The sequence below is a fragment of the Oryctolagus cuniculus genome, chromosome 11, assembly GCF_964237555.1.
Source record: "Oryctolagus cuniculus chromosome 11, mOryCun1.1, whole genome shotgun sequence".
Taxonomy (NCBI): Eukaryota; Metazoa; Chordata; class Mammalia; order Lagomorpha; family Leporidae; genus Oryctolagus; species Oryctolagus cuniculus.
Genome location: NC_091442.1, coordinates 106463659 through 106490380, shown reverse-complemented (window position 1 = coordinate 106490380; position 26722 = coordinate 106463659). Strand labels below are relative to the sequence as shown.

At 45.0% G+C, this 26722-nt stretch overlaps 1 protein-coding gene across 2 annotated transcripts in view; it reads right to left on the bottom strand.

Moving 5' to 3' along the window:
- Nucleotides 1-26722, bottom strand: part of STAB2 (stabilin 2) — a 209702-nt gene that overhangs the window by 122428 nt on the left and 60552 nt on the right. For both annotated transcript variants that reach the window (XM_051845830.2, XM_051845831.2), the window contains 11 exons: nucleotides 22590-22736; nucleotides 21152-21295; nucleotides 20559-20615; nucleotides 20282-20407; nucleotides 11397-11450; nucleotides 11014-11094; nucleotides 10126-10278; nucleotides 6369-6431; nucleotides 3567-3653; nucleotides 2345-2431; nucleotides 917-1028 (listed from right to left, as the gene is read on the bottom strand). In XM_051845830.2, coding sequence (XP_051701790.2) covers nucleotides 917-1028; nucleotides 2345-2431; nucleotides 3567-3653; nucleotides 6369-6431; nucleotides 10126-10278; nucleotides 11014-11094; nucleotides 11397-11450; nucleotides 20282-20407; nucleotides 20559-20615; nucleotides 21152-21295; nucleotides 22590-22736 — 1111 coding nt within the window. The remainder of the gene's footprint in view (nucleotides 1-916; nucleotides 1029-2344; nucleotides 2432-3566; nucleotides 3654-6368; nucleotides 6432-10125; nucleotides 10279-11013; nucleotides 11095-11396; nucleotides 11451-20281; nucleotides 20408-20558; nucleotides 20616-21151; nucleotides 21296-22589; nucleotides 22737-26722) is intronic.

Below are 26722 nucleotides of genomic sequence, written 5' to 3'. Positions count from 1 at the left end.
CTGGCTGCTCCATTTCGGACCCAGCTATCTGCACCTGGGAAATCAGCAGAGGATGCCCTAAGTGCTTGGGCCCTGCACCCACGTGAGAGACTTGGATGGAGTCCCAGGCTCCTGGCTTCAGCCTGGCCCAGCCCCAGCTGTTGTGATCATTTCAGGAGTGAGCCAGTAGTTGGAAGATCTCTGTGTCTCTCCCACTCTCTAACTCTGCCTCCGAAATTAATACATAAATAAGAGAACATAATGCACTTTTCAAAGGTTATATAATGGTATTTTTAAAACGCTGCCATTGGGGAACTTTCAGGTCTACAAACTTCTTGGTATCATGTCATTGCACTTAGAATGAGACCAACAGCAATAATAAATAACGATGATAGCATTTTTGTGGCACACACTATGTGTTGGGGCATTGTTCTAAGGCCAGTGCTTTCCATCTGTAACTTGTATTAACCTTACAAAGCAGTTGCTATTGTGCCATTCCTATATTACAGATGAAGCAACTCGTCTAGAGAAGTACAGCAACTTGTCCAAGGTCACGCATCTTACAAATGCAGGAGCTGATGGGAGAGGACCACTTAAGATGTAGAGTGCATGTCCAATTCTTGATTCAGAACCCACGCTCACTGTAGGTAGGTGGAGACACCTGCAGAGGGAGGCTTTCACAGTGTGGTTCCAGGACCAGCAGTATTTGCACCTTCAGGGAACTCATCAGAAATGCAAATTCTCAGGCCCACCCTGGGCAGCCTGAATCAGCAACTCTGCGGGTGGGACAGAGCCATCTGGCCTCAGCTATGGCTGAGAGCAGCAGGTGAGGATGGTGTCCCCTGTGCAGCGGGGTCACAGATGCTGGGCCAGTGTCCTCGGCGACTGTGGTGTGAGAAGGATCGGGGGGGGGGGATGCTCTGGAGGTGCCACTTACTTTGGTCACAACGAGGTCCATATTTCTGGGGATCGGAGCAGAACTGACAGCGGGAGCCTTGGAAGCCGTCCTCGCAGATGCATGTCCCGTTGCCATCGAGGCCATCTGCACACTGGGAGCAAAGGCAGGCTGTTGGACACATGGCAGCACAGAGTCCAGGGCTCAGACCCAAGCCCACTTGAAAGGACCCTTGGAGTCTCCTTGTGAGAAGTGGCCTCATCTTGGTACCAAGCGGGATGCTGGACGGGGAGGAACTTGGGCACCTGGAACCAGGATTTAGAACTAGAAGGAAGATCTCTCAAGGGAGACCCACTGGGGTGGCAGTGATGAGACAGGGACCTGCACAGTGAGAGCCTGACCTTTGTCTCTACTTTCTCACACACTCTGCAACTCTGAAGTGCAGTGCGGGAAACAGATCTGCCTTCACCTCCCCAGCGACAGCGAGGCCAGATTTCTGTGGATCGGTGGGCAGCAGAGTTGGGCACGGCTGCCTCTCCGGCCGCTTGGCCACAGGCATTGTTATTGGCTGTTCTCATCCACATGGTGCCCCTTACTCTAGGTTGTAGGGTTTTCCTTTCCTCTTGAAAAGCCCTATTATAGATATGGGTTTATTCAAAGCCAGACCTATGATTTCCCTATAAGAATCACAGCTATGTTTACTTGCAAGTGTTTGGCCTTTATATTTCACTTGGTTTTGCAGAGTTTTAAAGCATTTATTGGGGCCTTGGAGATGAATGCAGGCCAGCTCTCACTTCTTACACAGGACAGTGAGGTTCAGAAAGCCTTGAGGGAGGTGCCCAAGGTCTGCCCTGGCAGCAGGAGAGCACAGTCGCTGGGCCTCCCTGGCCCTGGCCCCGGCCTCAGACCAAGATTCTTTCTATTGCAGAGATCTTCTGGTTTTGGTTTTCAGTAACTGGTCTATTTCTTTTTCTTTTTAAAGCAATAAATATTTCTTTACTTGGAAAGCAAAGAGACAGAGATCTCCCATTTGCTGGTTCACTCCCAATGCCCACAATAGGCAGGGCTGGGCCAGGCCAGAGCCAGGAGCTGGGACCTCCTTTTGGGTCTTCTTTGCAGGTGCCAGGGAGCCGAGCCCTTGAGCCACTCTCACCTGCTCCCTCCCAGGATGTGCAGCAGCAGGAAACGGGATCTGGGAGCAGAGCCAGCACTCAAAAGCCCAGGCACTCAGAAACAGGCTGCGGGTGACCCAAGCGACAGCCCAGCTGCTGTGCCAAGTGTCCAGCCTCTAATTTCTTTCTTTCACTTTCTGGGAATAGTTATGGGCACCATGCTGCTTTTCTGGTTTAGCAGTTTCAAAAATGACCAGGTGACTTGGCTTAAGAAGGTCCAACCTCTAGATGATTTGGTTTAAGAAAGAGCAACCTCCAACGCTCATGAGAAATTGTGCATCGGGACTGTCCCTCTCACCTGGCCATTTCCCGAGCATGGATTCGAGAAGCCTCCTGGGCACTGGCTGCAGTCGGGCCCATAGAAGCCTTTGCAGCACTTTGGCACCTGAGGAACAAAACGCATGTTGTCCTGTGAAATTCCACGCAGAGTGCCCATTCCTCAAAGGAAGTGCTGTCTATATACTTACATTTTACTTATTTATCTATCTTGAAGGGTAGAGAGACACAGGGCTGGGGTAGGAGGTGGGCAGAGAGAGAGAGAGAGAGAGAGAACGAGAGAGAAAGAACAAGCTAGAGTGAGCAAGAGAGAGAGAGAGAGAGGGAGAGAGAGAGAGAGAGAGAGATTGATACTATCTACTGATTTACTCTCCAAATGCCTGCAATGGCCAGGGCTGGGCCAGGCTGAAGCCAGGAGCTGGGAACTCATTCCAGGTCTCCCACATGGGTGGCAGAGCCTCAGCTGTTTGCAACATGACTCCTGCCCCCAGGGTGTGCATTGGTGGGAAGCTGGAATTGGCAGCAGAGGTGAGGATAGAACGCAGGCACTCTGATGTGAGATTTGGGTCTCCCCTAAGCGGTGTCTTGTCCACTGTGCTTAGCACCTGCCTCGGAAAATAGACTTGACTTTCCATGATTGGAACTGATGAGCTTGCTTCTTCCTTTTTGCAGGTGACGTCATGGTTAGCGCCCAGTGTCCTGGCTAGCACAAATCTCCTGCACACCTCCCTGGCGGCCAGTCTGTCCCTACACCTTACAGACCAGGCTGAGGAGGGTCCGTGCTGTCAGAGCACATATGTGTAAATTCAAAACAAATACACATTGTTTCAGAGGCTGGTAAGGGATGGGGAAATGGCAATGTAATAAGGTGGTGGGGGTCAGGGGTCACATTGGGGGAGGCTGGGGAGGCCACTGCAGATCAGGGAGTGGGGGAGGGACAGGAGGCAAGTGTGTGCTCTGAGGTAGGAGACAGGTCAGTGTCAAGGGCAGAGGGCGGGCTGTGTGGGAGGCGTCGAGTGTAGGCTCTGTGCTGAGAGGGACAGAGAACCATAGGAGGGAATGACAGAGGAAGGGATGACCCGGCCACCAGGCAGAGGCTCCACTGTGTAACTCCCCTGCAGGAAGACACGGCTAAAGCCGCTCCCCTGGCCACCTGCCACCATGCAGACTGTGGCTCAAGAGTGAGGCGCTGGAGCTGCCCAGTGCCAGGGCCTAGACTAGGGCCTCAGCCACGCACTCCTCACCTTCACGGTGGCGTTACAGAACCGGGCACAGCCGCTCTTCAGGCTCCTCCTTCTGCTGCTGTAGACGCATTTGTGCGTGAAGAGTGACTGGGGGAATGCCAAGGAGACAGCGTTACAGCCTGCAGTTCAGGTCCTCTGGGTATCATACAGCCCCTACACACTCTCCAGTCCACTTCCATTTTACCACTGGTGTCAGGAAAGAGCATGAGGCTGTGCCAGCCCAGCTGTGTCCACGTCAGAGCCCTCCCAAGGCCCGTTTCCTTGCAGGTAGAGTGCAGAACAGTGTGTAACACAGGTATCTTTAGGGCTCTCCCATGCCATGGCAGACATCTCCAATGGAGCACAGAACACTGTTCATCCTGGCCTTTCTCCATCTGTAGCTATCCCTAAGCTCCTCTGATATAGACTCTCTTGAGCCAGTTAAGAATCTCTCTCTACTGTGTGGATAGATCCACCAGAAAAAATAGTCACTTGAAGGCTTTCTCCTAGGAGCAGGGACAGATTTCAATGCACCCTTCCATTCTTTAACACCTGGGGCCCACTCATTACTATCCATTTATTGAGAATTCAGCTCAGGGCTGGACATAGTGCACAGATGAGCTCACCAGCCTTTGGCTCTGGGTGGATGCTTTCCATGGCTTTTTTATAGATAAGCACACTGAGGCCCGGGCAAGTGAAAACCAATGTTTCTGGGGGAACACTGCTAGTAAGTATCTGGGCCAGAGAATGCATCCCATTAGCTACCAACTTTAGGATCACAAGCATGACACATAGTCTATGTGGGTGCCAGCTGCCCACTCTGTGAAATGGGACAATAATGTTGATATCAACTTGCACTGTAAATTTTAGGTCCTGGCTCAAATTTTCTTTTCGATCAATATTTATGTTTAGCTTACCACTTTCTCAATAAGGGAGCAATGAGACCTTCCCAGGCTATAAAATCCTAAAATCTTAACTATCCAAAGAGTTTTCATAAAGTTGATAGAAAATACATATTATGAAAAAATTACATAGATTAAAAATGTTATTGCACCAAAGCAAACTAATTTTAATTGTTTGTCCATGAACTTTTCAAGGGAGGAGCATTGTGGGGAGCAACTGGGAGCAACTCTGACTAGACTAAGTTACTGGGATTAAGACTTATTCTATGCATCTGCTCTCCCACAATATGGCGCTGAGAAGGGAGTAACAGCTTCTACACGGCTGCCTCCAGTTCAACCAATAAACAGCAGGACCTGCTCCTGATTGGAGGAGAGCAGCGCACTCGGCGTGTGGGTAGCAGAGTTGGGATTGGCGGAAGAGGACTATAAAGGAGGAGAGAGACACCATGCACCAGGAACATCTAGGGGGAACATCTATCCGAATAACACCTGTGCAGCCCCGGAGAGAGCCGGCTGGCGGTGTGCCGCTCCCCCGCGGAAGTGGGGAATGTGGCAGGGGGAACCGCCCTTCCACGGAGGTGGAAGGGTCGGTAGCCAACCCGGGAAGAACCAGCAGCAAACCCGGGGAGGGCCGAGCAGACGAAAGAACAGCGCAGGGTCCTGTGTCGTTCCTCCACGAAGACGGGGAGCGACATAATGGTGCCGTGACTCGGATATGAAGCCTAGGCAGGGTTTAGTGTCGTTCCTCCATGAAGAGGGGGAGCGACAGAGCATTCCAGTACTCTCCATGGGCCTGGGGATAATGGACCAGGAGTGACTCATGCGATTGTGGGAGGGGTAATCTGGGGACACTGGTTCCTCCCTGCATCTCATTTCCCTTTATTTCCCTGCACCCAGAGAACCTAGCACAGTGGTCAACAGGGATCCAGCCACAGCTCTGCCACATGTCAGCTGTGTGGCCTTGTGCAAGGAGCCTCATGTTTCCTTGTCTCAGTTGCCTAATTATCCAGTAGTTGTGATGATAAAATGCCTGCCGCATAAAGCACTTAGACACACAGCATTCACCGTGAGACCATTTGACATGATCCCCTCCTCTTTCCCCTCTCCAATCCCTGGTTCACAGCAGCCTGAAGCACTCAGGGGGTGGCTTCTTCAAGCAAAGGCATCATCTGAACACCTGCACTTATTTAATTTTAATGTTTTGCTTTGTTAAATACTTCAATAGGATTACACTACAGAGCTTGTTACCTTTCGTAGTGATCTACTGCTTAATGAGACTTCTGGTGGGGAACTTCTTTCTTATGATGAACTTTGTCATCAATTTTGTGTCGGAACACTTAGCTTTTACTGTCAATTGAATACCTGATATATTAATTATAGATTATTGTTTTATTGGCTATTTTCCTTTTTAGATTGAGCTTCCCAAGACAGACAAAATACTGAATTCATCTCTCTGTCCCACAGACCAAATACTATGTCTAATATATGATCAATCCTCAACATAAACATGCAGACTTCAGTGAAACTGGAGAGCTCTTAATGGTCCCACTATCGTTTCCCTGGTATGTCCTATATTCTCCAGAATAACCTTTGGGTAGAGCAGATAAACACTGGACTTTACTTATGAGGGAAGAGTGGAAAGGAAGCTTTTCTGAGTGACTGCTTGATTTGGGACGTGTGTTTGGGTTTTTATCAGTGCTAATTCTGTTGCTACTATTCTTATTTATGGATGATGAAACTTGGAGGTTAATAGTTAACCAACAAATAAGGATTCAAACAAAGCCTTCTGGGTTCTCTTTCTACCATTCCCCAAACAGTAGGCTCAGAGCTAATCTTCTATTGCCCAAGTTGCAATGAATGTCATTTAAAGAAGGAAAGTAGAAAGGAGGAGAGGCTGGTTCCATGAAGCTGTTACACTCACAGTGGGCACAGAGTTGGCAGGACATTTGCTTTGGTATATCAGGTAACAGCTTGCACAGGTGCCCTGGAAGGAAAGACAGCAGTCAGTGCCAGTGTACCCGTGAGGGAGGGCTGGGTGGTCAGTCCCATGCTTGGCCTTAGGCTTCTCCCTTTCTCTCCATTAGAGTTCCATTCCTGGCTTCTCGCCCACCTCCTACTGACTCCTCTCCTAGAAGAAGGGATGAAGTCAATCCTGGGGCAGGCGGGGGTGGGGGTGGGTGGGAGATGGTGAGGAGCCTGCTTAGGGCAGTCATTTCTACTTCCTCTTTTGCTTCAGAGCCCATCTGTCTACAGGCCTGGCCTTCTGAGCTCTCGGCGTGCAGGCTGGCACCTTCTCTACCAGGTATGAAGTAGTAGCACTGACCACAGACTGAAGCCATGTTCTCCAAAGAGCTTAGCAGTAACAAAGCTGAACATTGAGTATATGTCTTTCCAGCTCGTGGGTTCTCCTCCATTGGTTCTGAATCCTGGAGAGAATCCAGTGGTGTGTGTGCCTCTAAATGCCCCCAACTCCATCCTCTGACTTTTTCTACCTGGCTCTGTGCCTCAGCAGGTGGACCAGGAAGGATGGTCTCTTGGGCTTTCTTGCCAGCTTCTGATTGGTTTTGTCCAATTCAAGGCACCATCAGGTTGCTGGTGTGTGGGAGAAGGGAGAGGTCCAGAATTACCTGGCCCTATTTCCTCCCTGGTCCAGCACTGTCCCCTGCAGCTCTTGATGCATGGCACCTCTTCCTGTCTTCTCGCTCATGATTTCAGGTAACTCCAAAACCTGCCTCTGGGGAATCTTTGGTCCTTCATAGCAATGGTTTCCTGCTGTTGCATCTCTATGCATAACTCAGCATGAGTTGTTTCCTTAGTCCAGCCCTCACCTCCACATCAGCTTCTTCATTAAAATCTCTTCATCTGAACTATCTCGGATAAATTTTTTCCTGAAGGACCAGAACTAAATCTCTAAATTCCAAATGCACATACCCACAGGCAGCTATGGGCTCTGCCTGGTGAAATCTGACACTCCTAGAAGCTGCCACCTGCTCCTACTCTTTGCTAGTCCTAAATACTTTTCAGAGAATGCACTTGGACTTAAAATTTTATTTGTTTGAAAGGAAGAAAGAAAGGGGATGACAGAGGTATTTTCCATCTGCTGGTTTATTCCCCAGAAGTCTGCAACAGATGGGGCTAGGCTAGGGAGAATCCAGGCACTGAGACCTCAATTAGGGTTTCCCACATAGGTGGCAAGAACTCAAGTTATTGAGCCATCACCTGCTGTCTCTTAGGGTGTGCATTAGCAGGAAGTTGAATCAAAATGGAGCCAGGACTTGAACCTAGACACTCTGACATGGGATGCAGACATCCTAAGCAGTACCTTAACCCTTGTGCCAAACCCTTGCATTTGAACTTTTAATAGACCAAATCAAAACTATTCTAAGTCACCCACAGCAGATACTTGGCTTTAAACCTAGGGAAAATAGTACAGGAAGACTTAATTCCAAGGCAGCTGTTGGGAAATTCTTTTCCCTATCCAACTAAAATTCTAAACCCAGATCTTGATTCTGTCCTTAGGGAGATGGAGAGGAAGCCTTTGAATGATCTGAAACAGAATGGTCCTGCAAGAAGACGGGCAGCTGGGGCTGCCCTTGTCCCTCCACAGACTTCCTTCCATGAACTTGACAGACAGCTGCTTGGGGAGAGGACCTCTGAGGAACACACTGAATTATCAATTCTTAGTTCTTTCTTCTTCTCTGTAGGAGCCCTGTTAACATTTTCATCTTTATGCTAGGAGATGAGACTACTTCCCTTGGCCTGCTCTGATGCTCACCTTGGTCTAAGGCAAATGATACACCTGCCAATGCTGTGTGAACCAAACACAAATCACTGCCAGGGAATATCAATGAAAGTGACCTTGTTTCTGCTTCTCTTATAAAGGGGTGCTCAGAATGAGATCATATCCCCCAGCCTGGCACAGAGGACGAGTACCACCTTCAAAAGCCTACAGTACGTAAGTCATTATGTCAATCAAGAGCTCTAGAATTTAAAGACTCAGACACACTCCTGTGCCAGGTGCTTAGCTAACTATTTCTAGCTTTTGTTCTAAGAAGGAGTAGTCATAAAATGAGTTTTTCCCATTCAATGTATAAGTTTTAAGGATATCATAGAAAATAAACATTGATGCATTATTGAAGAGTCTTCAAGTGGAAGACCCAGGGCTGTTATTCTTGCAACTTAGGGGCTATGGTTTCTACAGGGATGGAAAGACTGCAGGGACAGCAGTATTGGAACGTGGTGTGCTTTCATAAAAACTGCCTGGGCCAAAAAGTTGCTAAGCAAATATGAACAAACATGAGAGGGCACAGAAGCTCCCAGTAAAACAGAAAGTCTGGTATCTGCAGAAAGAAGGCTGACTTACTAGACCACCTCTATGCATGAAAAAAATTGTTTTAAATAACTCTTAGAGTAAAGCCATGTGCCTGAAGCAAGGTGACCCTGGGTGATGGGGGCAGGGGAAGGAAGAGGTTGGGAGACTGATCCTAAATCCTACAGGGGAAGAAAGCACTGCTCTGACTCTGGGGCACTGGTGCTAGTGGGCTGAATAGGGCTTCTCTGAGAATGTCTGTCGGAAAGTGACCTTATCTGGATATGGGGTCTTTGCAGGTGCAATTAGATAAACTAAGATGATGTCATACTGAACTAGGGTGGGCCCTAAATTCAAGGACTGGTATCTTTAGAAAAAGAGAAAAGTTCACACAGAGACATACACTGGAAGGAAGCCCACATAAAGATGGAGACCTCTGGCCAGAGATCAGAGTGATAAGGCTAGAAGCAAAACAATGTCAAGGATTGTTGGGAGTCATCAGGAATCAGGAAGAAGCAGAGAAGCATCCATCACTAGAGCCTTTGGAGGAAGTAAGGATCCACTGATTGTGGGGACCGATGGGTAAGCCTACCATGGGACCTCTGAGTCAAGGCTTGGCCTGGCAGCCGTGTTGCGTTTGCTAAAGCAGATGTTTTTAGTTTCAGTCCGGATGGTGCTTTCCACCGGATGTAACTGACTAAGAGGGACTTTCCAAAAAGGGTATAGAGTGTTGTAAACAACAAGATGGCGCCGAGGACCACACGAAGAGCCTGCCCACCGCGTGACATCTCATTTGATTGGCCCAGGAGCGCATGAACGCCGCGTGAACAGGCATCAGATTGGAGTGCTCCGTGCATGGACTTTAGCCCGCTTCCGATTGGTTGGATTTTGTATGTAAGTCATATACCAAGGAAGGAAGCTCTCTTTTTCCTTCCTCCTTCCTTTCCCTCTACCTCTGTCGCTGTTATTTTCTTAATAAAAGTCTACGGAAGACTGATTAGCTGCGAGTAGCGTTGTTCCTTTGCGGGCAAGGGAGCGACAACTGATGCCTTGATTTCAGATTTCTGGCCTCTAGAACTCTAAAGAGAATCAGTCAATGCTGAGTTCTGCTGCCTGGTTTGTAGTCATTTGTCATGGTGGCCCTAGGAGACCAGTGGACCTGGGAAGCACCTGTCACTGTGGAAATCCCAAGGAACCTTGGTTCTCAACTTCTGAGCCAGGACCTCAGGCCCCACTGTCTCTTCTCTTCCTTCAGGGGTGAGAATCCTGCAGTCAGACACTCCTTGTCTGCTCTCAGAATCTGAGTATTAGAATGTTGTCTGCTCCAGAGGGCTGTTGAGGTCCTTCATCATTTTCCTAGCTTTCTTACCAGTTTAATCTCTCTCTTTATCTCATCACATCGATGGGGCAGAATCGGGGTGATGGAGGGAGGAATGAGGACTCCAGTCAGTGTGTAAATCCACCCGTTTTTAGCAGCCACCTCAGTTTCTTCGATTGCCACGTCATTTGCCAGAATCTGTCCCTGGAAAGAAGCAATGGCATCTTTCATCCTGTCTTGCAGAAACATCAGTGATTCCCAGGGCAACCTCACCCAGAGCCCTCACTGGTACTCAGCTTCTTCCTGGGTAGAAGATGGCTGGCAGAAGAGCTGGCTGACAGGACAAGATGGAATCTGCTCAACAAATTCTTGATGGACATCGTGCAAGGATTGCCTACAGGCGCTGGGTTGGGCAAGAGGTATAACTACTCCAGCTCCACAATTGGTTTTCTAGGAGACTTTGGGAAACCTGCTTTACATCTCTGTGTCCACTAAATGCATTTATTGACCTTGACTTAGGCGTGGCACTAAGGTTACATCAGTGGACGAGTTCCTGCTTACGTTCTAGTAGAGGGAGCAGGAACTAAACACATTAGCAAACATTTTTTATCTCCACCTTTCCTTAAACCTGCTTTGCGGCAGCATGAATGGCAAGTTTCTCTTTTTGGTTGCTCAATTGAAAAACCCCAGGACTTATCCTTGGCTCCCTCTTTATTTACCCCTCAGCAAAGTCTGTCTTTTTCACTGTGAACCCTGGTAGCGAGTGCAGACTCTTGCACATGTGGTTGCTTAGCAGGTGTCTGCTGAAAGGAGCAGAAAATGAGTGAAGGGACCCCAAGCATTTGAAGCCTGTGCACTGGGGGAAAGGCTGGATAAGCTGATGAGCAGTCATCCTCTGTGCACCTGGCTGACGACGTCGCCTGCAGGTTCCCTACTTACATTGACTGCTGTGTGAAACTGGATGATCTGGTTGGCCATGCTCCTGATTTGAGGGGTTGCAATGAGAGCGGCCACTTTCAGCTGCAAAAAGAAGAGAAGAGCAGAGGCATTCAGCGCAAAGCTTTCTTACAGTCCTCGCTGGAAAAAAAGTCCCTACAAATTTTTCAAAACAAATAACGGGAGTTCTGATGTCACTGGGTTTTGTGGCTTTGAAATTTTCTTTGATAATGGACTCATTAGTCATGGCTGAAGATTTGTTTGCCTCAGAGCCACAGATAAAGAATAAATGTTACAAATTTCCTAGTATAAAAATAGTGGAATGCAAGACTAGGTCATGTATCTTGAAAGCAGGGGGAAAATAGTAGCAGGAAGAGTTGGCCAACCTGGGTAAATGGGACAATGTGGTATCGGACAAGTTCCAGAAGCTTCCGAGAACCCTGCAAAGAAACCAAAGGACTTCTTTAGTCAATAAAGAAAACACAGCAATCTCCTTCCGTGGGAGTCTCTTCAAATAACTTGGGCACTTAATCAAGAAAAACAAATGACCCATAATATCTTTCTTGGGAAATCCAGAGTGAGTAAAATTCTATCCCCACTTATAAAATTCCCCTGTGTGCAGAGGCTATTCTAAAAATCTAATTTGCACATCCTTTCTAGTCGAAGGTTTTGTGAGGTTGGGGCCATTATCAACCCATTTTATATATGGTATTATTGAGTTTCAATGTCATGTCCAACGTCACAGAGTTAGTCCAGTATATGAGCCCAAGATTTTGCCCAGTCACCGTGCTCCACTACTTCAGTGAATATCGAACATCAGACATGTTCAAAGGTGGCCTCAATTTCACTTGCTCCATAAACAAATACTTGCTGGTTAAGCCACATACTGGTCATTTAGGAATATATGGCCACAGGGATCCCAACTGCCTTTCTCTTCCTTGAAAAGGACCCTTCCTTCAAAGCTCTTTCCAAGTTTCTTACGTTCAGAAAGCTGAAGCAGCAGTGGGGAAAAAATGAAGATCCTGGGGCACATGGTGGAGGCTGTACACAGAATGAACTTTCCTCACTGAGGTGCTACAGAGGGAGCCTGCAGAGCAGAGGGACAGGAAGATGTCCCTCTTGGAGAAAAAAGATAGTGGAAGTGGGAGGCTTTTTTGCAGTCTGTCTGTCTGTCCTCTCCCAGCTGCACCAGAAATGAGACTTATGAACCTTATAGCCATTCCTACTAAAATCTAGAACCAGACAGGGATGCCCACTCTCACCATTGTTATTCATTATAGTCCAGGAAGTTTTAGCCAGAACCATCAGGCAAGAAAAATAAGTCAAAGGGATACAAACTGGGAAGGATGAAATAAAACTATCCCTATTTGCAGATGACATGATTCTTTATATAGGTGATCTAAAAGACTCCACCAAGAGACTATTGGAACTCATAGAAGAATTTGGTAATGTGGCAGGATATAAAATCAATACTCAAAAATCAACAGCCTTTGTATACACAGACAATGCCATGGCTGAGAAAGAACTTCTAAGATCAATATCATTCACAATAGCTACCAAAAAATCAAATACCTTTGAATAAATATAACCAAGTGGAATGTCAAAGATCCCTCAATGATAATTACAAAACATTAAATAAATAGAACACACACACACACACACAAAACAGAAAATCTTCCACGTTCATGCATTAGAAGAATCAATATCATTAAAATGTCCATACTTCTGAAAGCAATTTACAAATTAAATGTGATACCAATCAAAATACCAAGGACATTCTTCTCAGATCTAGAAAAAATGATGCTGAAATTAATATGGAAATACAGGAGACTCTGAATAGCTAAAGTAATCTTATACAACAGAAACAAAGCTGGAGGCATCACAATACCAGATTTCAAGACATACTACAGGGCATTTATGATCAAAACAGCCTGGTACTGGTACAAAAACAGATGCATAGACCAATGGAATAGAATAGAAGTGCCAGAAATTAATCCAAGCATCTACAACCAACTTTTATTTGACAAAGGAGCTAAAACCAATCCCTGGAGCAAGAACAGTCTCTTCAACAAATGGTGCTGGGAAAACTAGATCTTCACATACAGAAATATGAAGCAAGACTCTTACCTTACACAAAAATCTACTCAAAATGGATTAAAGACCTAAATCTATGACCCAACACCATCAAATTATTAGAGAACATTGGAGAAACCCTGCAAGACATTTACATAGACCGAGTACTTTGAAAAGACCCCAGAGGCACAGGCAATCAAAGCCAAAAATCAACAAATGGGATTACATTAAATTGAGAAGCTTCTGTCCGACAAAAGAAACACTCAGGAAAGTGAAGAGGCAATTGACAGAATGGGGGAAATTATTTGCAAACTATTAAACTGATAAAGGATTAGTAAACAGAATATATAAAGAGATCAAGAAACTGAACAACAAAACAAACAACTCAGTTAAGAAATGGGCAAAGAACTTAAACATTTTTCAAAAAAGAAAATCCAAATGGCTAACAGACACATGAAAAATGCTCAGGATCACTAGCCATCAGGGAAAAGCAGTGAGGTTTCCCCTCACCCCAGTTAGAATGGCTTTCATAGAGAAATCAACAAACAATAAATGCTGGTGAGAACTTGGGGAAAAAGGTACCCTAATCTGTTGGTGGGAATGTAGACTGGTAAAGCCACTTGGAAGACAGTTTGGAGATACCTCAGAAATCTGAATATAGACCTACCATATGACCCAGCTATCCCACTCCTTGGAACTTACCCAAGGAAAATGAAATCAGTATATGAAAGAGTTATCTGCACCTCTATGTTTATGGCAGTTTAATTCACAATAGCTAAGACATAGAATCAACCCAAATGCCTGTCAACAGAAGACTGGATAAAGAAATTATGGGATACATACACCATGAAATACTACACCATGGCTAAAAATAATGAAATCTGGTCATTTGCAATAAAATGGATGAATCTGGAAAACATACTTAGTAAAATAAACCAGTTTCAAAATGACAAATACCATATGTTCTCCCTGACCTGTGATAGCTAACAGAGCACCTAAAAGGCAATCTGTAGAAGTGAAATTGACACTTTGAGAAGCAATGACTTGAACAGCCCTTGTCTTGATTGTTGAGGAACAGTTTTGTTGTTGTTGTTGAACTCTTTACGTAACAGAATTAATCACAAGTGTATAAAGTCAATTGAAAATAGATCTTAGTAAAATATAAGAGTGAGACTAGGAGAGGGAGGAGGAAGATACATGGGAGTATGGGTGGGAGGGTGGGGAAGAATTATGTTTCTAAAGTTGTAATTATGAAATGTATGATGTTTATAACTGTAAAGCTGTATAGTTCTGCATATATTCCTACAGACTTTTTTTTTTGACAGGCAGAGCTAGTGAGAGAGAGAGACAGAGAGAAAGGTCTTCCTTCTGTTGGTTCACCCCCCAAATGGCCACTATGGCTGGCGTGCTGTACTGATCTGAAGCCAGGAGCCAGGTACTTCTTCCTGGTCTCCCATGCAGGGACAGGGCCCAAGCACTTGGGCCATCCTTCACTGCCCTCCCAGGCCACAGCAGAGAGCTGGACTGGAAGAGGAGCAACCAGGACAGAACTGGTGCCCCAACCGGGACTAGAACCCGGGGTGCCAGCGCCACAGGCGAAGGATTAGCCTAGTGAGCCATGGTGCTGGCCCAGACTTACTTCTAAAGGTACAGTTTAAAAACTTGCCATTTGACCCCAAATCCCCTTAAGCTAGGTAGAAAAAATACCATCTTAAGTGTTAAAGTGATAATATGGATAGGATTGTTAAAGTGATCATATAAATAGGATAAATTGTCTGGCAATAATAGAATTAAAAAGGAGTGAATGCTCCAACATGGAAAACAGTCCACCCAGCCAATTCATGGAATGACAATTGCTTTAAGTAGCACTCTGATCTCAGAATCAGTCTTTAAGTCATTCTGGTCTGGCTGAAAAGCTCATGAGAGCATTTCAGGCAAAGAAAACCAAGACACTGTTGCAAAAAATGTCCTACATGAAGGACCTCAGTGGTTTAGACCCCAGTAGAAAAAAATGGCCATGAAAGAAGGAGGTACTTCTCTCTGAAGGGAGGAGAGAACTTCTACTTTGCTTATGGCCTTGTCTAAATACTGACAAGTTTGTGGATTCAAAAGGCTTCCATAGCCTAGGTAACTAATTTCAAGAGCCTCAAGTGATCACTGACATTATACATAAGAGTGTAAATTGTTGAATTAACAAAAGGAGTCACTGTGCACTAACTTCCCATGTAGAACCTCTGTCCTCCAAGAGTTGTATTATGAGAGTTAAACAAGTAAAACTTGTTCTCAAAGATTTATTTCATTTTAATGTATTAAATGGAGGATATTCTTATGTCTCATAATTAATGGTTATGTCTAAGTGCTCACCAAAGATGTATCATACTTGGGTGTTTCTTTAAAGCTAATTAAGTTTCTTAAAAAAACAAAGTGAAATTAACTTCAAGATGCAGTGACTTTGAACAGCTCATGTCTCGATTGTTGAGGAAGTTTGTCTGTGTGCACAAAATATTGAATTCTTTACTCCATATAGAGTTGATCTTCTGTGTATAAAGTTAATTGAAAATGGATCTTAGTGGAGAATGGGACTGGGGATGGGAGAGAGAGGAAGAGGAGAGAAGGGTGGGAGTGTGGGTGGGAGGGTGGGTATGGTGGGAAGAATCACTATATTCCTAAAGTTGTACTTTTGAAATGCATGAAATTTATATTCCTTAAATAAAATGCTTCTTTGGGGGAAAAAAGTAGGAGGAAGGAGTGCTAGGAGGAGCACTGAGCTGGATGTTAGGAGCCCAAGTTCTTTTTTTTTTTTTTTTTAAATTTATTTCACAGAGTTAGACAGTGAGAGAGAGAGAGAGACAGAGATTAAGGTCTTCCTTCTGTTGGTTCAACCCCCAAATGGCCACTATGGCTGGAGCTACGCCGATCCAAAGCCAGGAGCCAGGTACTTCTTCCTGGTCTCCAATGCGGGTGCAGGTACGCAAGCACTTGGGCCATCCTCCACTGCCTTCCTGGGCCAGAGCAGAGAGCTGGACTGGAAGAGGAGCAACTGAGACTAGAACCCGGCACCCATATGGGATGCAAGTGCTGCAGCCAGAGGATTAACCAAGTGAGCCACAGCGCTGGCCCAGGAGCCCAAGTTCTAATCCTGGTTCTGTTTCTGTGTGACCTTGAGCAAGTCACTTAACCCCTGGGTCTCAGTTTCACCTGCCACATAGAGGACTCGGTGTGGGTCTCTTCCATCCCTCTGGTTCTATAGCAAGGAATTTATCAACTGGACAATAGGCTTCTAAAGCCTCAGGAAGTAATTGGTGTTGGTTCTTCTTCTTCTTTTTTTTTAACAATAGAAGAATGAAAGGGACAAGGAGTCAATCACTCTTGCCATCATGTGTGCTCTGCAGTCTTGTCTGGCCAGGGGCCATGGCTCTGACATTCAGTAAGAATCCACCGCAGTCTGGTTCAGATCAACAAGTTGTGCTTGCAGGTGCTGTTGTTGCAGAAGAGCCTTTGGGTGCAGTGCATTCTTTCCCTTGTGGGGACATTCACTTCCCCCTGCCCTTTCTGCCTAAGAAAAGGCGCCAGAGGCATAAAGAGAGCTTTATTACCAAATTGTGAAAATGGCCTTAAACTCTGTAAGTGTACCTTTCTCTGTCCTATTTTACTGGCATGGTATCTACCAATTGGCAAAGGCAAGTTTCTTGCTCCCTTTGCTTTTATTTCTATCTGGTTGGGTGACGAAGCCATAACCTGGGGCTTGTGGTCAGTAGCCCTGGGATCTTTGCAGGGATCAGATGGTTTCTGGATGGAAATTTTAGCCTCAGGCAAAAGGCACACTTGATAGAAAACATGTTGTTCTGAAAGCAGAAGGAGAAACCCTTCTGCCAATGAGACCAGTCTCCCCCACCCCACTGGGCATGCTCCTTGGAAAACCCATCATTCCCAGCTACCGTTCTTTCCTGAAGATCATGCTAAAGGATGGTAGTGAGAGGATGGAGGGAGAAGGAGCTGCCTCTTCACTGGAAAACTTTAACCTGCACAGACTGAACCTGGGAGAGAAGCAGAAATGACTGCTGTCCCCCTCACCAAGAAACAGAAGTTGCAACCACTGGATTCCTTGCCCTGGATTCATAGATTTGAAGTTACATCTTTGTTGTGGGTAGAAAGATAACAGCTGGCCAGCGCCACGGCTCACTAGGCTAATCCTCTGCCTTGCTGCGCCGGCACACCGGGTTCTAGTCCTGGTCGGGGCGCCGGATTCTGTCCCGGTTGCCCCTCTTCCAGGCCAGCTCTCTGCTGTGGCCAGGGAGTGCAGTGGAGGATGGCCCAGGTGCTTGGGTCCTGCACCCCATGGGAGACCAGGAGAAGTACCTGGCTCCCGCCATCGCATCAGCATGGTGCACCAGCCGCAGCGCACCAGCCATTGGAGGGTGAACCAATGGCAAAGGAAGACCTTTCTGTCTGTCTCTCTCTCTCTCACTGTCCACTCTGCCTGTCAAAAAAAAAAAAAAAAAAAAAAAAAAAGATAACAGCCTTTGAAACTATCCTGAGGGCCAGCAGCAGTGTTGAGCCGGTAAAGTGGTTCCACAGGGTGAAGGGGAAGTCCAGGAGTACAGCAGTGGCCCATGGCTATGGTGCAAATATTCCAATCCTAGGCCAATTTCAGATGCTGGTCTCAGAACAGAGCTGGGGAGAGGGATTTAGAATCTACTGTTGAGCTAGCCCCAGCCATTATTGAAAGGAATTATGGGGCCGGCGCCATGGCTCACTTGGTTAATCCTCCGCCTGCAGCGCCAGCATCCCATATGGGCACTGGGTTCTAGTCCTGGTTGCTCCTCTTCTAGTCCAGCTCTCTGCTGTGGCCCAGGAGGGCAGTGGAGGATGGCCCAAGTGCTTGGGCTCCTGCATCCACATGGGAGACCAGATAGAAGCACCTGGCTCCTGGCTTTGGATTGGTGTAGTTCCAGCCATAGTGGCCATTTGCAGGGTGAACCAACGGAAGGAAGACTTTTCTCTCTGTCTCTCTCTGTGTCTATAACTCTACCTGTTTTAAAAAAAGGAAGAAAGGAGTTACGAGTAAGAAATAAAGCAAAGGCACATGACAGAGACAGAAGGTGACTAATTTTTTCCTATTTCAGTTAAAATTTTTCATTTTATCCTCAAGTGTACCAGAAGAGTTGCCAGGAATGCCTTTATTATTGATTTTAAATCATTTTCACCAATATAGATGCCATGCCCCAAAGGAGGTCATATAATCTCAGGATTTGAATAAGTCACCAGGGGAGCAACATCCTTTTTTAGGTAAAGTAAATAGAAGTATGAGTTCTAAGGAGAAGTAAGATTTTTCAGCAACAGTGATGTTTCAGAGAACTTGAGTGTAAATCATATTTAAAGTAACATCCAAGTTTGAACATCTTAGGAATTCTTGAGCTTTCAATGGAAACTTGTAGTAAATACTTTCATAGAATGAACACCTGTTTGCAATATAAGAAGTACCTTCTGACTTATCTCCCTGATAAATTTCTTCTAATTCAAAGTTTTCCAAAAGCAAGATATCCTTGTAGGTACCTAGAAGTATTCTTCTATGTGAACTCCTAAACTAAGTAGGCAATACAGCTCAGGGTCCCCAAAACTGTGTGGCAGGGGACAAGCTGAGCAGCAAACCTATTTCTTGGACTCTTGCTAGTGCCACTCAACCAGGAGCTTGGGTGAGGCTCTGGAATTTGCCATTTGGACAAGTTCTATCGGTGATTCCTACACCACACTAAAGTTTGGCGATCACTATCTTTCAAGATTTTGGAATCTCCTCCCATCATAGTCAATGCAGATCTATATAAAGTCAGAGGTAGTCTTGCCTCACTACCAAGACAGTGGTATGATTTCAAGGACCCTGGAGGAAAGCTTAGAACCCTGCATATCATCTCACTATCTGAAGTTCTAATGAACACAATTCCCTAACTGGCAATCATTCTGTTCAGGTTAAGGCTGCTATTTCTTTCTTCCCTGGTTTTGTCATTGAAAAGATAGTGTATGGGGCTGAAGCTGTGGCGTAGTGGGTTAAGCCTCCACCTGGGGTGCCGGCATCACACATGGGCACCATTTTGAGTCTAGGCAGCTCCACTTACAATCCAACTCCCTGCTAATGGCCTGGGAAAGCAATGGAAAGATGGCCCAAGAGCTTGGGCCCCTACATCCACATGGGAAACCCAGAAGAAGCTCCTGGCTTCTGGCTTCGGGTTGGCTCAGCTCCAGCCATTGCAGCCATTTATGGAGTGAAACAGATCAAAAGCTTCTCTGTCTCTAACACTGACTTTCAAATAAAAATAAATAAATAAATCTTAAAAAAAAAAAAAAGAAAAGATCGCTTATTACCCATGGTTTCCAAGAGAAGAGGGCGTTTCAGGGCCACATGGAGAAGCACTGGGGTTGGTCAAGAGACAGGAAGAGTGAGAAGAAGGCATGGGATAGGGCCTAAATTTTGCTTTGCATGGAAAGGAATGGATATGGCAGGGTAGGCAGGCTTGGGATTGGCTAACCTAGGTAGAAGACTCAGATCGTCTGCTATGTGGCCCAGGGAAATATTAGCCAGGAGTGTAAGTGCTCTGTGATAATGGCTGTTATTCCTGGGAAAAGAAACACTTTAAATGGCCTCAGCCACTTACACCCTAGTGTGAAGCAGCCAATAATCTTTTTAGAGAGAAAATGTGAGAACTGAAGTCTCATGATACATAAGGAGAGAGTTGTTATGGAGACAGACCAAAGTAATAGAGAGGCAAATCTGGAGCATCTAAAAATATCGTTTATTCCCTTTAAAATTTAGGAAAACCTGGACCTGGACGGGCTAGCTTGGGTTTCATTCTCTAGGTGGTTTTAGAGTTGTAGGGAACTTAAAATGTTGATTTTAGTCTTGGAAAATATTAGAAGTGTCAGGACAAATCAAACCAACTATGTAGATACAGGATAGCAAAATAGGTTTTATATCCCATGTCAACTCTAGCTGACTGACAGTAGCTACTTGGAACTCTACTAAGAAGACTGAGACACATCTAGAATACTGGGATTGATTAGTGATGTCTGCCTTGGTTATGGAATGGTTGTGGTGATATGTGTGCTACTTATTTGCTATCTCTAATTTAGAAAAAGCCTGTATGGACACAGACTGAGGCAGCAATGCTTACACAATGTCTTCAGAGAAATTAGGGTTCAATACCTCTGGAGAACGGAGATAATCCAGAGTGCCGTCCTTCATGTTCTCCAGTGCTTCATTACTTGGGACAAAAATGGTATATGGTTTGCCAAACCCATCCTCATCTAAGGTACGTCCCACGCTGGTTTCCTGCATTTGAGAAAGGAAATTTTACATCTCTGACCTATTTTTGAAAAACATCCAAAATCATTCCCCAGAAAATATTTATAATTGAGTGCCCTGTGACTTATACAAAAGATGTAACACAAATATTTTCCATAAATTTTTGAAAAGTATATACCTCCAACAAAGATCTGAATTTGCTGAATCTTGGTTGTAGCATTTGCATTATGGTTAGCTAAAGAGAGAGAGACATATTGATTAAAAACAGGTTAAAAAAAGTTGTTTTAAGAAACACAAACCCTAACATTAAAATGCTGAAGACAGAGTTTATGCATAAGTGTGGGTATATACCAAAGGACCAGGCCAACTGCAATGCATTATTCAAATGTTTGCTGCAAACCAGACCTGCGTATTCTGAAGTAGCCTTTGGTCGTCACCACGTACGTTAAGAAGGAATAAATTTTATCTGATCAAGGACTGTCCTTCTACATAAATCACAAGGAATACATTTGAATGATGACTGGTCACTGGGCTGTTATCTTCTGTGACATAAAAGAGATAAACAAAATCCAGAACTTTCCCACATGGGTACTGCATGTCTTTCTCTAGGCAGAAATACTTAGAATTCTATTAGAAATGGACCAGTCATCCCCACTTCTCTATGCTTGAGATCCTAGGATAAGCACATGATGCTGGAAAATACTTTCTTTGTGAATGTGACTCTCTGAAGATGGATTTGCACTGAAGTCACTTGTACCTGAAATATCTCACCTCAGTGTTGCTCTCAAATGTGGGTGCTATCTTGTCCATGGCTCTATCAAGGATGTGCAAGAGTCCATTGGAAGCAATTATGTTTCCTTCTATAATTTTTACTGTATTTGTGGCTTCATGGAGTTTAAGCTTTAGGTCATTGTCCTAAAAAAACAAAGAAAGATAAAATTCATGTGGTATCCTGGAAGGAGCAGATACTGGACTAGAAGTCAGAAGTCCTGAATCCTTGGGTTCCGTTACTTATTGATGATATGATTTTTGGAGAAGCAATTTAATCTCACAAGGGGATCAAGGTCTCTGCTTGGTTGGCCTCACAGGTTTTTCATTAAGATTGGATGAAATAACAGGTGAAGCCATAATAAATATCAAATCTAAATGTGGGAAAGGCAGAACAAAACTTCTTTCTGGAGACTGCAAACCCTTCAATCTGCTGTGAGTTCATCACTTGTATGCACAGAGAGGGCACAAAACAAAAATGTACTTGTTGAATGAATAATTGGAAGCTAATTCCTTCTTCTTCCCATGTATCTTCTGCAAATTAGACTTACTAAATATTTGTTGAATGAATGAGCAAATACATGTATGTCCTTTCTATCCATTCATCCACCCACCTCTGCAAACACTCATCTCTCCATCCATCCATCCTCATACACACAGTATAGAACTGGTTAAGGATACAGCCTTTGGAGTTAGGTAGACTTGTATTTAAATCCTGGCTGTGGCATGTACTGTGTGACTTCTACATTTTCCCCACAGGAAAAACAGGAATGATGATAGGGCCTCCTTCACAGGGTTCTTTGTACTCTTATATAACACAAATAGTCATCGACGGACTTTGCAGTGAACAAAAGCTCAATGATCTACTAACTATCACTATCTGGTGAAATGCAACAGTATTGGTCATAGTCCAGATGTCCACATTCTGCAGTTAAACACTTGCTTCCAGCTCCCAAAAGTCACAAAAGGAGGGGGAGGAGAGCATTTTATTTAAAAAGCAAACAGAATTAGTGGCACTGGAGAAACGGAATGTGAAGTTGGGGGAGATGGATCACCCCCAGCAATCTAAAACAAACAACATCCATTTCTTTTGCCAAGGGGAATGCTGATCTGGCCTTGTGCGGAGGCTTCCAGGAAACAGGTTACAGCAATCTTTCTCTTCCTGCTGGCAGCTGGATGACTGCTGCCTTGAACACAGAATCAGACCAACCCCAATCAAACACTTGGCAACACCCTTGTGTTAGCGGTCCACCCCATCGTCTCTGACCCTCCCTGGTGTTTCTCTGCTTCTTCCTATGTTGGGAAGTGTTTGGCAAACAAGAAATAAAGAAAGAAGTTCTTTGGAGCCTTTTAGAAACCCAAACAGAAGGAAAGAGAAGGCTATAGCTTGGCTTAGGGGACGATTCGGCTCTGGGAGTGACGAATCAGAGAGACACCTTACCTTATCACTGAAGATTTCCCCCGACTTCCCAGTCAAGGTGTAGAAGGTATCCATGGTGGTCAGCCTCTCAGTGCTCAACTGCCCAGCAATGACGTGGAGCTTCACAAAGTACTCAGCAGCTTCTTTATCCATCAGGAGCTCTTTTATCTAAGAAGAGAGAGCCAGCTTGACTGTTGGCTTCTAGGAAGAAATCAGTTTTGTAACACAAGTTGTGCCTTATTTTGCATCAAAGACATCTAAGCCATTGCAATCTGTATTGGTTTTGGGTCTTTGCTCAGATACAGGTAACTTTCCTATAGCACTGCCTCCCCAGGGTGGGCCACAAAGGCAGTAGACATCGGGAGGTTTGGAGGTGATGCACAACATACTCTCAAGCCATGGGAAGCTGCTCAAGCACTGAAATCAATCCAGTGAGGAAAGCACAGCCATTGTGCCAAGAGGAGTGAGGAGGGGGTTGCACCAAGGAATCTACCTTGAGCCCAGGAAGAGGAATGAAATATGAAGTTTTGTGAAAAGAGCAGGTAGAGTGACTGCCAATGCTTTGAATAGTGAAGTCGGATTTTTCTAATCCATTGTAAAAAGTCTGCACTTTGTGACAGCTATAGTCATTACACATCAACACATTTTATTAAATTGGCAGAACTTAATAAACATATACATTTGGCATAAACTTAATCTGTACATTAAACAAGAGGCCACATGCAGAGTGCCTAGGCCAGAGGCAAGCCATATTTGCCGGTTCTCCTCCCCAGCAGGACAATTATGAGGTCATCACTACAGGTGCACAGTAGGCAGACTAAACTCTGAGAGACTGGCTCATCTCTGACAGACGGGGGTGGCAAACCTGGAACTTACTGGGTGTTGATTTAGTGCTACAGAAGTTATTACAGCCCAAGTTTTAAGAAATGTGTTTCTCCAAGAGGCGGACACACAGAGAGAAACAGAGAGAGAGAGAGAGAGAGAGAGAGAGAGAGAGAGAGAGAGGATTCCAACATGGTGGAAGAGCAACAGGTCAATCTGCTCTAGTCTAGGCGAGAGAGAGAGAGAGCAAGCGAGCGAGCATCCTTAGGGGGAGAGTTGGAGGGAAGGAAAACTGCAATGGAGATTCTGCAGGAGAGATGCCATGGTCTGTGTGGGAGGTGCAGACACTCGTCAATGAGCACGGATACAACAAAGGACTCCAGCAGCCCTGAGTCAGAGAAAGGGCCAGCTTTGGAGAGCAAGGACAGATCAGACTGCACTGGCCCATGCCACTGGTGATATAGCCAGAGGGAGAACCTGGCAGACTACACTGTCTTTGCGTCCAGCCCACAGTCCTGACAACAACAGGGTGCCTACTCACCCAGAGAAAAAGGAAAGGGGCACGTTTCTCTCTTCCCATTCCCCCCCACAATGGCACCTGGCAACCAGCTGAGAGAGGACGGGTGCCATTTTGGCATAAGCAGGTAGCAGTGGTGCACCCAGAGTGCACCCAGCAATTGGGCAGGGACAGTTGCTGTCTTGTCAGCAGAGGCAACCACAGCGGCCCTGAGTACCCAGCCATGGGTGGGGAGAAGGAGACCTTCTCAAGCGCAGAGACTCTTGTATGTGCCCAGCATGATGGTGAAATGAGCAGGGCTGTGGCCAGTGGATATTGTGCATGCATATGATCCAGGGAAAACTCTGCTCTCCACACTGACTCTGAGTCTGGCTGGGAAGACGGGCAGGGGGCTGGCTGGGCACCCACATATGACTATGGAGAAGCCTCAGGCTTCTCCTTATATCACAAGTTCCAGGGCTCAAACTACCTAGGTGGAGCATCCACAGGCAGCTGGCTCTGGGAACATCCCAGCTTCTCGGGTTGGGACAGGGTAGTGGGGCAGCGTGGATCCCCTCTGTACCCTGTGACTGTGGGAGCCCTGAGTGTTGAGACTGTGGAAACTCTGTGACTGCATGAGAAGGCACAGGGTGTAGCTGGGTCTCTGGGCAATCACTGTGTGCGGATCCACATGCTCTGAGCTCCCCGATTGCCTGGGGTGGCTTGTTGCAGCAGGATCCATGTTCACACGGAAGACTGCACAGATCTTATGTGTAGTTCATGCAAGCATGGATGAGTATCACACTCACTGAGGGCTGACACCTGGGCATTGATCACCTTGGAAGAGAGGAGGTGAGGGTATGATTATGCCAATAGAGGTGACCATACACCCCCTTCCTTCTGTTAACAAGAGATCTTCCATGCCCAACTTGGGTGTAACTCTGGATACTTGCCCCATCCTGGAACACTGATCAGAGCTCTCTGGCCACATCCAACAATCACCTCTGAGTATTCACTGAAGGAGCAGACCCTCCACTAAGCTACAGAGGTATAGTTCAAAGATAAAAGCCATCAGAGGAAAAAACCAATAAGTATCTCCACAAATGCCTAAAAATAAATGCAAAACTTCAAGAAACAAAATTAAAGACAACATGACCACCCCCCAAAAAGGAATACAACACTTCAATATTAGAATGCAAAGATGAAGAGACTGATGAAATGTCTGAAACAGAATTGAAAAGATTAATCATAGGATTACTAAGAAGCAATGAGAAGCAAATCCATGAATTAAAGAAGCCCATACATGACATGAATGAAAAAATTTTCTACAAAATTGAGGTTTTAAAGAGAAATCATAATGAAATATTAGAAATGGAGAATTCAATAGGTCAAATAAAATATGTGGTAGAAGTCTTAACAACCATCTTGGTGAGGCAAATGAAAGAATATCCAAGCTAGAAGACAAATCTTTGGAAATTTTTCAGTGAGACCAAAAAAAAAAAAAAAAAAGAAATTAGAAAAATTATAAACAGGGTTGGAGATTTATCGGATACTATAAAATGATCCAGAAACAGATCTTAGAAGATTCTGAAGGCATGGAAAGAGAGAATGGTTTAGAAGACCTATTTAGTGAAATAATTACAGAAACTTTCCCAATCTGGTTAAAGAAATGATGTTCAAATACAGGAAGCATATAGAACTCCTAATAGACATGACCAGAAAAGTTCTTCCCCATGACATATTGTAGTCAAATTTTCAACAGAAAACATAAAGATACTAAAATGTGCATGAGAGAAATGCCAGATTGTTTTCAGAGGATCTCCAATTAGACTCACAGCTGACATCTCATCAGATACTCTACAGGCTGGGAGAGAATGGAGAGACATAGTTTAAGTCTTAAATGAAAAAAATCAGAATCAGCCCTAAAGGCATTCAGATCTGGCTGAAAAGCCCATGAGAGTATTTCAGGCATGGGAAGCCAAGACACTCTGGCAAAAGATCTCTGCGAGTGAGATCCCAGTGGAAAGCACAGGTCTTCAAAGAAGGAGGTACCTTTCTCTGAAGGGAGGAGAGAACCTCCACTTTGACTATGACCTTGTCTAAACAAGATAAGAATCGGAAAACTCAGAGGGCTTCCATAGCCTTGGAAACTCATGACCGGAGCATAGGGAGATTACTGATGCCATAGACAGGAGTGTCAATTGGTAAAGTCAACAACAGGAGTCACTGTGCACTTACTCCTCATGTAGGATCTCTGTCCTTAATGTGCTGTGTATTGAGATTTAATGCTATAACGAGTACTCAAACAATATATTTCACTTTGTGTTTTCATGGGGGTGCAAACTGTTGAAATCTTTACTTAATGTATACTAAACTGATCCTCTGTAAAAAAAAAAAATATCAACTCCCAACTTGACTCTCACTGGTATTAAACATGACAATATGTCTGATCTGATTTCATCATCACTTAAAAAAATCATCTATTATTTTTCACTTTATGTTTCTGTGTGAGAGCAAACTGTTGAAATCCTTACTTAATGTATACTAAGCTGATCTTCTGTATATTAAGATAATCGAAAATGAATCTTGATGTGAATGAAGGGGAGAGGGAGTGGGAAAGGGGAGGGTAGTGGGTGGGAGGGACGGTATGTGGGGGAAGCTATTGTAATCCATAAATCGTACTTTGGAAATTTATATTCATTAAATAAAAGTTAAAAAAAAAATAAAACTGTCAACCCAGAATACTATACCCTGCAAAGCTCTCATTTATTAATGAATGCTAAATAAAGACATTCCATAACAAACAGAGGTTGAAAGACTTTTTCACCATTCATTC